At 35.1% G+C, this 10,241-nt stretch overlaps 2 protein-coding genes across 2 annotated transcripts; one reads left to right on the top strand and one right to left on the bottom strand.

The window, feature by feature from the left end:
* Window positions 1-314: 314 nt before the first annotated feature.
* On the top strand, window positions 315-4,839 carry LOC145764682 (carbohydrate sulfotransferase 9-like). Its single transcript, XM_082576335.1, has 5 exons — window positions 315-360; window positions 1,143-1,294; window positions 2,475-2,697; window positions 4,054-4,216; window positions 4,656-4,839. Exons 1-5 carry the CDS (start codon window positions 315-317, stop codon window positions 4,837-4,839), a joined length of 768 nt encoding a protein of 255 aa, XP_082432461.1.
* A 1,218-nt stretch (window positions 4,840-6,057) lies between these two features.
* LOC145778242 (MARVEL domain-containing protein 1-like) lies at window positions 6,058-8,420 on the bottom strand. The gene is made up of 2 exons (XM_082589701.1): window positions 8,202-8,420; window positions 6,058-7,340 (listed from the first exon to the last, which is right to left on the bottom strand). Exons 1-2 carry the CDS (start codon window positions 8,372-8,374, stop codon window positions 7,058-7,060), a joined length of 456 nt encoding a protein of 151 aa, XP_082445827.1. The 5' UTR covers window positions 8,375-8,420; the 3' UTR covers window positions 6,058-7,057.
* Between the last annotated feature and the right edge of the window lie 1,821 nt (window positions 8,421-10,241).

Raw genomic sequence — 10,241 nt, 5'->3', positions numbered from 1 at the left:
CTACAAATGTTATGTGCATAGCCTTTTACTTCGCAACAGCTTTTGAGCCCCCCCCCAAGCTAAAATGTATAATTACGGGCCTGACATAGGCTACGCAGCCTAAAATCTCAGATGTTACACAACGAAATACGCATCTTCCTTTACTTTGTATAAACGCAGATTAGCGGACAGTGGCCATGCGTAGGTTTGTAAGCAGGGTTATTATTTTAGTGATTGCTTTCAGTTTGTCGATCATAGTAACATGGCAATTCCAAGGTCAACGAATAACCGCAAAAAGCAATGGTGACCTTTTCATGAAACAAATGCAATATCGCATGGATTGTCGCCGAAAACACGTCAAGAAAATATGCAGAAAACAAGGTGAGAAACTAATTCATGGATCGAAGTTTTATGATTTTAAAAGATAATTGCGTAATTGCTGAAAATTAATTTTAGTTAGAACCACTTTATTAGGAGCAAATAATTTTGTTTTTAAATACTACTAAAGATTGAGCGATCTATTTATTTTCCAGTAGTGTACATTCAGGTTGTTCACCGTGTTGGTGAGATGATATAAATAAAGAAATCGAAGACTTAAATCATTTTTCTCAAATAAATCAAGAAAATTGTTTGAAATTAATTTAGCTTGTCTACATTTTATTGTATTATTTTCAGAAGTAGTCCAGTCAATATATAACGTTTGTTTCAATAGTGCCCATCACTTCACAACATTGCAGCGTATAGGCTGCACCACACATTATCCGTTCAGTTGCTGGGTACTCGACTGGTTCGCCTCTCGGGGTGTGCGCTTGAAGGACGCCTGAGGTATTTCTGGATTGCTCTCCAAAGCGGCACCAAGTGAATGGAATAATACAGAGACGAAACTTTAACAATCGGAAACTACACTCTGTCAATCTTGGACCTGTCAACCTGTCAATCTTATATGATTGCCCTGCGTCGGTGGTTCAAATCCTTTAGGCTACTAGTATGCGAAACTGCCAGGAATAACCTATCAGGGGCTTTCACAGTCCCAAAATAAAGATTCAAAACTAAATCAATTCAAATGTGCCTTGCTGCCACAAAGGAATGACAATCGCCCACCTTTATCTGTTTTTCCCCTTCATACATACTTTGTAACCTTACTCGTTTGTACTTATGTTTAGGAATGGTGGATAACAAATTGTTTGTTCGAGACCATATGATATATTCTCGTCGTTACAAGGTTTTGTTTTGTCAAATTCCAAAAACTGGAATGACAAACTGGATGAAACTCTTTGCTCAGCTAGATGGCTTGTCTTCAAATCGACGTACAGGGGTAAGTGTAGGATAAGTACGTATACAAAGCGATGTTGTCATTCGGAAGCAAATTGGAACAAAAAGTCTACAAATCAATTTTTTTTCCAGGCTGCTAGTTTATGATTTTATCAGGGTTGTTAATCAACTAACTTGTAACTTAGAAAACAATTTTTGCATTGAAATTAATTACTAACATTACAGTCCATTTAAGTCCTCACTAATAAATTCCTAAAAATTGTATTTTTTGTAGAGTAGCCAATAAATCTTATATTCGTACTTTAATCTTTAAAGCTTCATCTGTTGCATTTGGAGGCTTGGGGTTCAACTTTTTTGGTTAGAACCCACTAGCAAGGGAGTTTTCTTCTCTTTGTTCCTTAAAATCTCATCTACTGTTATTTGTTTCAAGTAGATCGAGTAAAACTGGATACAGTTTGTGTTTAAAGAAACATTAAAAAATGGAAATGTACAAATCATTACCACTACGGCCAAATAGATAAAGACTTGGGTCTATCGACTCTGATTTTCCCAAAGTTTTTAAGGAATGTCCAATGTTTGGCTTAGCCTTAATACTATTTTGAAGTATTTATGACATTCTTTGATGCTTTTTAGTGACGTGCGTGCTTCGTTTGGAAAGCAGTGCAATGTAGCCAACCGACAGGGCCGTTGAGAAAATTGTTTGGGTTTGGTACTAATGGGAGACCAGGGCCTTTAGAACAAAACAACTTTTAAAAACAAGATGTTGCTTACTTTAAGAATACACGGCGTTGCCTTCCAGTTACTCTGCTTTCTTGGAAAGATTCTGCTGGGCTCTCAAACTAATCCCAGCCAAGGATACAAAGAAACCTAATAGCTAATACATCCCTTGTCAAAGCGACAGCTTATAAAATATGTTAAATGTTAAAATAGATGGTAAAACTGTGTACGCGACTCCTTGAAAATCAGTGACCATCTTTGAAGAAGTGGAACACCTTGGATAGGCTGGAGCTATTTTAGTTCGGAGCTAGAACGTACACGAAGCAGTTTATGACCAGAATTAGCCGAATCATTTACTGTAAATGATGTTTTTACTCTTTTTGTATCTTCGGCTGTTGCTGGTTTGCAAATTAAGTTGCATAAAAATCTGCAACGTTACATAGAAAATGACACTGACTCACTCAAGAAAACACATATTAAAACTTTTTATTTTGTTGTGGTTTCAGACTGAATCAAAGCGTTTTTTCAAAAGAAACTTGCAGTTAAATAATCCATACGATATTCAAAGAAAACTTGGAGAAAAAAAAGTAAAAAAAATCCTTGTTGTTCGAGAACCATTGGAGCGGCTTCTTTCCGCATTCAGAGACAAACTTGACAACAAACCGATATCGTTTTACAAATCCTTTTCAAAAATGTTGCGGAAATCGCAAGGAAACGAAACGTTCACAGGTAAGCGTTGAAATACTAGTGTACAGTGTACATGAAGGACAACCAAGATGCACGAAAATCTATAGAAAAAAATAACATTACTTTTGTAGTACAGGTTGGTGTTAATTGAAATAGTTAAAACGTTTATGTTTAGCCAATCAGTAAAAATTACAAATGTTGTCAATGGAATAGGCTGGATTACAGTTGTAGTTGTGTAGGGTAGCCAGAAATTTGTTTTGGGAAGGGTACGGTTGACATGGGGTTAGGAAAAAAAGATGAAGTCTGTATATAAACCAAGTGTGCAAGTTGACAAAAGGTGTAATATGTTTTGTCTTTGTATGAAAAAACGTGTTGTTTCAATGCTTTCTGGCAATTTTTAGATTTTTATTAGAGATAGCGGTAGACTATACTTGGGTGATCATTCCAATTTCAAACAAAGCGACATAGCCTGGCTTATCACTTTTGGTTGACAACAAACCGACCCGACAATGTTTTGAAAAAATAAAAAATAATTTCTCAATTGATTTATAAAATTTAAAATGATTCAATAGTCTATTCTAATTATCAATTAGAAATTAAAAATATGATTTAGGCCTTGTCTTAAGTAGCCTATGTTCGCTGCTTGCAAAGAAACCTTTACTGCTAGCAAGCTACATGGTGAAGGAAACTACTGCGACGAAACAGAAAAAACAATTGACTTACTTGATTTTCATCTGTCGAAAGTTATCGAAAGTTTTCATCTATCGAAAGTGAAATCTCTTGATTGTAGGCCTACTGTATAATGGAAGTCACGAATCTTAGTATGTAGCCTATGATTAATTGATCATATTGTTACAAATGACATCCGATCTGGTTGGTTGGTTTTGAATCTTTATCCTCGGACTGACAAAGCCTTGATTGGGTATTCTTGGTAGTTTTGCATACTTGTAGAGGCTCTTGACAACAGGGCCGGTTATTGAGATTGGCAGAGTGAAGTTTTACGATTGTTGAAGTGTTGTTGCCGGGAAATTATTCCATCCACTAGGTGCCGTTGAATGGAGAGCAGTCCTGAAATGCGTTGCTCAAGCGCACACCCCGAGATTCGAACTTGCGCCGCGTGATTTTGAACTGGGCGAGTAATCACTGAGCTAACGCGGCGGACTGGAATTGGATTTTGGGTCTGTTATGGAATTTGGGTTAAACATAGTTGTTGCTTAGTTTTCTTTGCTTTTGGTTTGAAAAATCAGGGCTATGGAGTTGGGCGAAAAATATGCGAAAGTGCCAGGATAGGATTAAAGCTCCCAAAGAACCTTTCCCAGACCGAGGATAAAAATCAAATCAATTAATCAACTGCTGTAGGCTACAATGGTATTTTAATTGACAAACTATTAATTGTAGATCACAAATTTGCGACTTTTGATGAATTTATTTCCTATTTGGTGAACACTCCCGCTTTAAGAAATGGAGATTTGCACTGGAAAATGTATAGACATCTATGCCAGCCTTGTGCTATAGATTATGATGTCATTGTTCATCAAGAAACTATGCTTGAAGATTCCAGGTGACATGCAGCTTTAACTTAGGCAAGGATACGTTGGAAAATGCGAAAAGTTGTCTTGACAAATTTGAAATATTTTAAATTGGATGGCAACCAGTATATTATACTGTATTTTTATTCACTGGGCAATTTAGCTGTAGCCTAGCCTATTTAAAGTTCGAAGTATCTGGACAATATACTTGCAGGTTATCGTATTTTTTTCCAGCTTGTGTAGCCTATAACTACAAGCTTGGGGCGTCTTTGGAATGCCATGCTCTTAAGAACATATTTATTTAGTACACCTTCTAGTCAACAAAATTCGTGGAATTGCTTTAGCAGTGCAAAAGTACACAAGCTAAATTAATTTTACTGTGTCCATCTGTCGTTGTTATACTGTTTAATTGAATTTTTGCCTCCCTAATTCAATATTCTTATAAAATGTTTTATGCTATATTGTTTTCAGATATTTTCTTCATCTCATTGGAGCCCCGAAAGATATCTTTCTCAAAGAAAAGTACAAACATCACACAGATGATCATGTGTTGGACAAATATTACACAAATTTGAAGTCAAAAGAAAATCTCGATAAGTTAGTTCATCTTCTTCAGGACGATTATCTGTTATTTAACTACACCAGGCCAATATGAGCTGCACCTAAGAAAAGCATTAACATGAATGTTAAAGCATTGAAAAAAGAAGAAAATGTGATTGCAAAAAGATGGCCGTGTAAAAGGGTAAAGGAAAAATATCTGTGAGACAGTAATATTTTAAATATTATCTTGTATCAATCTATGACAAAAGAGAATACAGCAATATAACATTGCTATCACCTGACATTCAAAACCTGCTATACCAACTGTTTGTGCCAAGTTGAACAGTTTTTAACGTTTATTTTATTTAAATATCGTAGCTTACAGTAGAGTAGAAGCTGCATTGGAAGGCAGCAAAAGCGTAACGCACCATTTTCGACCACCACATCTTGCACTTCTTAGCAGTGTGCAACACATGGAGGTGCTTGGTCAGCTTTGAAGAAGTAGTGTAACTGCCAAGGCTTTTTGGAATCACATAGAAGTGGGATCCTTAAGCATAATTTAAAATTAACTGTTTTAAATTGTGGGCCTTGCGAGCAACCCGTTGATGAGCCAAAAATAATATACGTTATTGCTCATCCTCCACTGAAACGAGGCAGTTATTTTTTTTGTATTTCCTTGCTTTTATTATTGTGCACAGTATTAATCCTACCATGTTAAGAACGAGCTACCTCTGTTGAAATTTCTTATTCTAAATGCTGCTAACACTGTGAGAACAAGCAAGAATATTCTGTATGTCAATACATGAGCAAAAGCATAATTTTGTAAAGGACGTCTCATTTTTTGTTTCACGTTGCAAATAACCTCAAGTGGAATAGTTTAGTTTTCTCTTGACGTCAGAAGAAAGCAGGCAACATGAGAAAGTTTGTGTTGATTCTTGCACACCTAACCTTGTACTACTTCCTTTTCATGCAAACCATACTTTCAAACTTATGAAAACTAGCGGTAGGCCTGTAATCTATGCAAATGTGGGTGCGTGCTATGCAAAAGCTAGTACCGCAAACACTTAGACTACTTCTTCCGCGGGCTAAACTGTAGCCTACTGATGTTTGACAAACATATCCATGATTATTATTATTGATTCTTTAAATGCCGGTTGTAATAATTCATCACTGCGTTTAAAAATAAAGTCTAAATACGTCGCAGAAAAAAGATGACCTAAAGAACAATTATTTTCTTCACCGATTGCCATGAGTATTTAAACTATTTATGTAACCTATAGGCTACCTCGAGCCACAACTGCTTTCACCAGACTCATTATAAACGACACAGAAATAAAAAAAAGTTTTTATGTGCAAAAGATACGTTTTTGAAATTGCGAAAATGTAAAATTAGTGTACGAGCTTGGTAATAAAAACATAAATATCCATATAAAAATTGTTGTATTGAAAAACTAAGAAAGCGAAAGCTGTAAAAGATACGCAATAACTATAATATGTAGTGGGCCGATAAAAATCCTGGCGTTCACTACTGTCATGATGGAAACAAGCAAATGTGATGATATATTTTGAAGCAACCAGTGCATATGATTACCCAAGTGGCCATGCACTCAAATACAAATAGGCAGGACCGTTTAAAGAGTAATATGACTCTGTGTCTACAAGAAGCCCGCCTCCCCTCAAACAAACAAGGCACTTTAAAAAAGGTCTCTGACAAATTTTCAATTCAACTTAGTTGTTTTTATTTCTGATCATTACAGCGAAAACAATACACGTCAACATAGCAAAAGTCTAGAAATATAGGCGACAAAACGCAAACGTTCTTTAAATCGCTTGCTATAAAAATCGTCCATGGTGCGTTAGCGTTATCAAAAGTTGTAACGATCGTCAAGGGAACACATCTTGATGCGTTTTGCTCATACCAAAGAAGAGCAAGGGTAGGCAAAGAAAATCCCACAAAGCAATCGTACAACTAGCGAACCCATTTCAAGGCGCAACGCATTTAACTAATGTAATTGTGAGAGCTGTTATCTTTGTCGTTCAAAGATTCAAATAAATAAAGGTAGGTTATATCTAAACGTGATACTCTTTCGTGATGCATAACTTGTAAATCTAGTCTCTACGAGTTTAAATAAGAAACATTTTAATAAAAAGAAACCAAATTTTACTGCATATACAAACGATATTTCAAAGAACCAAAATTTTGTTTCAAAACAATTTTTCAAACAGTATAGAGTGATTTTAAGTTGAAACAAAGTTAAAAGTTGTTTAGAAAACCCAGGAGTTGTTTAAATTTTCTTTTGCAGCATCTTTGTTACTTTATTGGAAGTGACAAATCACGTATTGACAGTCACAGGTGGCCCAGATTGCCATGGCAACGAACCTCTCCATTTGACGAAAGCTACCACGGAGTGAATGCAATAGAAAATGCAGGTAAAGAAGGCAAAAAATGTAGCAGCGATTAGTTGGCTTGTGTTGTATGTGTACACAGCCGACACAATGGCTGCAATGAAATAAAGGACGGCCCAAAAAATGTTGAAGAAAAATTCGAAGGCTGACCAAGGAGCACCAGAGCACATTCCTGAATGAAGACCCAGCAAGTAGACAACGAATAGTATTCTGCAAAATGAAATCTCATTAGTGGTTACATATTTGTAATGTACTTACATCTTTTATCACTTTCAACTGTGCTTATAGCATTAGCATTTTTAAAATATTTTTTTTCATAACTGATGGAAAATTTATCGTAAGTTTCAATCATTTACCAAGTGATGAAAACTCGAAAAAATACAATCTTATGTAGGCTAAACTGTACGTAGGCTACGTAACAAGTTTTAGTTCTTAAATAACGTGTGTTGACCGGTTTTAATATTATCTCTACAAAAACCGATCAATATCATTAAATGTAATAAATCAGTAATTTTGAAACCTCTTTGATCTGCCCCTAATAACGTACGTCTACGACTGTCTGCCTTATACTTAAAACAAAGATTTTATAACTTTAGTTTTCTCGCTAAATGAGTGAGTAAAAAACGAAACCCGACAAAGCAATGTAAAGATTTTTTGTTAAACATCTTGGTGCTAGCTTTGAAATTGTCAGATCCTGACGAGATTACATTTGTTATCTATTTTAGTCATTCAAATTTTTCCCCAGCTCATCTGTCTTAGTCTTAGGTACAGAAGCAATTTTATTGTTGAACGAGACTTTGCTGCAGAACATGCCACGTCAAAATAAGAATCAAACTCAGCAAAGACGATCTTTAGATGACAGATGAAGCAAACATAGCAGACAGAAAAATCTGTCATATTTACATTGATTCAACCTCTGCAAACGACTGTAGGCTACTGGAGTTGAACGGTGAGGGCAAGTTTTGTGACTACTGCTTGTATAAATGTTTCGTAACTAAATTTACCACATAGTTTAGTCTACACAACTAAGATACAATTAAGATAATACAATTAAGTAGTCTTATGGCTTACACAGTTAGAATCCACGATGTTACAGAAACAAACATTACAAATTGATGCGGGGAGCTGTATGGAGATACTTCAGCAGTCAACGCCCAGCAGAGCAATCCAAATATGATTTCAAGGATTTTGAATATTCCCGGAGGTGATGTCAGGAAGTTTTTGTTCAGCGAAATGTCCACCATGATTGCAATTTAAAGCTTGGTTAAATTTCTACACATAACTATCAAGTTTTCCTATAATTTACAATTAAATTGAATTCAAAGAAACAAACGATAGTGTGGCATCGCGATCAGCTTAAATTGGTAATTGATTTTTACATTTCAAAGTGGAAACACCGACTTTGTACAATGAATGATTTTGTTAAAAATGTGCTTGAAGACTGAAGTCAACTAACATGAAGCTTACTGTTACCTAATGTTTCAATATACTTTCTAAATCATATATATGCTTGTGCTAAATATTCTTACGCAGTCTACAAACATAACAGATAGAAAATACAGTAAAAAACTAAAGTAACTGGTGAGAAAATTATTGAACTAAAATACAATGGAGAGCAATTGTTTGAAATTCTATGCAGTTTTTGTGTGAAGTCCATAATTTTTTAACACTGCTCTTGCTCCATAGAAAAAGCCCACCATTGTTAAGTATCCTGCATATCCAGACAGAAAATCAACCATCATTTAGATTGATTTAAAATCTTCGTTTTGCTGCTAAAAACGTCACGTAAAAACATATTTCCATTTTTACACATCAAGCTGGTCTACAAAAAAAAAAGTTTCTGCGGTTTGGATTTTAAAAACTGATTTAGGTTAATTTTGGGGTGCTGAATCCGAATCTGAACTCAGATTTCTTTTACCACACCACACTTTATAGATGTGATAACAACAATGCTTTGTTTTTGCCAAAAGAGTAAAATTTCATGTTGCGTTCATCACCTAGCACACAGTGTCAAAGCAAAAGGTTAGTGTTGGACAGACCAAAATAGCTTAAATAATGAAGAAGCATTGCCATAGACTTGCTTCAATCGTTGTGATTTGATGCAAAACATTGACAAAAGGTGCTGAGTTATACTTTCAACTTTTCTTTTAGCTTGTCATTACATTTTAGACAAACAAAACTAAGTAACTTTAGCGGGTTTAACATGTTGTATTACACAGAGATATCACAAAAAAAATGAATTCAAACGTTTTCGACACATACGTGTGTCCTCATCAGGAATTACTCAAACCTGCATGAAAATTATAAGATAAATCTGACACTATGCACTATAAAATGATACTCGGGACTGAAAAGCACAAACTGAACAAGTGTTACAAGAATGATTACGAGTTAATTATACGGTGGAAACAGATCACGTGAGGTATAAAAAGTTATATCTCTGTGTGATACAACATGTTAAACCCGCTAAGGATACTTTGTTTTGTTTGTCTATAGCAGTGGTTTTCAACCAGTGTTCCGCGGACCCTAAGGTTCCGCCAGTAAGTCTAGGGGTTCCGCAAGTTTACGTTCAAATCCGAGAGTATATTTTAATATTATATGCATATTGTTTAAATATAATCAAATATTGATTAGGTTTGCCATTATTAATAAATTTGCTGTCTGTGAAAGATGAACTTCGTGTGTATCTGTCAAACACACGACGCAATATTAAAGACTTGTGCAAGAAACACCAGGCTCAAGTTTCTCATTAATTTTTTTATGAGAATAAATGTAATTTTTTACAGTTTGTATTTTTATTGTACATAAATAAATCTGAACATGAGTATTTTAATTTAATTTTATTAATCAAACGATGTTTTTTGCATAAGGCAATTAAATTATTGAACAGGGGTTCCTCGAGCTTTTGGAATGTTTCATTGGGTTCCGTTCCACCAAAAAGGTTGAAAACCACTGGTCTATAGTTCAACAAAGCAAACTCTCTACCAAAGCTTCATCATTACATTTTAGTTAATAATTCAAATTCAAAAACAAATTGGTATCAAAGTTGTAGCTTGTGGATATATTTTAGCTATTTATACAACCCATTGCACGGATCACAGGATATCGCAC

Source organism: Aplidium turbinatum, chromosome 1 (genome assembly GCF_918807975.1).
Source record: "Aplidium turbinatum chromosome 1, kaAplTurb1.1, whole genome shotgun sequence".
NCBI classification, from domain to species: Eukaryota; Metazoa; Chordata; class Ascidiacea; order Aplousobranchia; family Polyclinidae; genus Aplidium; species Aplidium turbinatum.
This window is presented reverse-complemented; position numbering and strand designations above follow the sequence as displayed.

Bases quoted from the DNA above. Each gene is read 5' to 3' on its own strand.
- LOC145764682 (XM_082576335.1), top strand. From the start codon at position 315: ATGGATTGTCGCCGAAAACACGTCAAGAAAATATGCAGAAAACAAG. The intron at 1,295-2,474 runs GTAAGTGTAGGA...TTGTGGTTTCAG, and splicing joins CTTCAAATCGACGTACAGGG to ACTGAATCAAAGCGTTTTTT. The intron at 4,217-4,655 runs GTGACATGCAGC...TATTGTTTTCAG, and splicing joins ACTATGCTTGAAGATTCCAG to ATATTTTCTTCATCTCATTG.
- LOC145778242 (XM_082589701.1), bottom strand. From the start codon at position 8,374: ATGGTGGACATTTCGCTGAACAAAAACTTCCTGACATCACCTCCGGGA. The intron at 7,341-8,201 runs GTAAGCCATAAG...TTCATTTTGCAG, and splicing joins ACATCGTGGATTCTAACTGT to AATACTATTCGTTGTCTACT.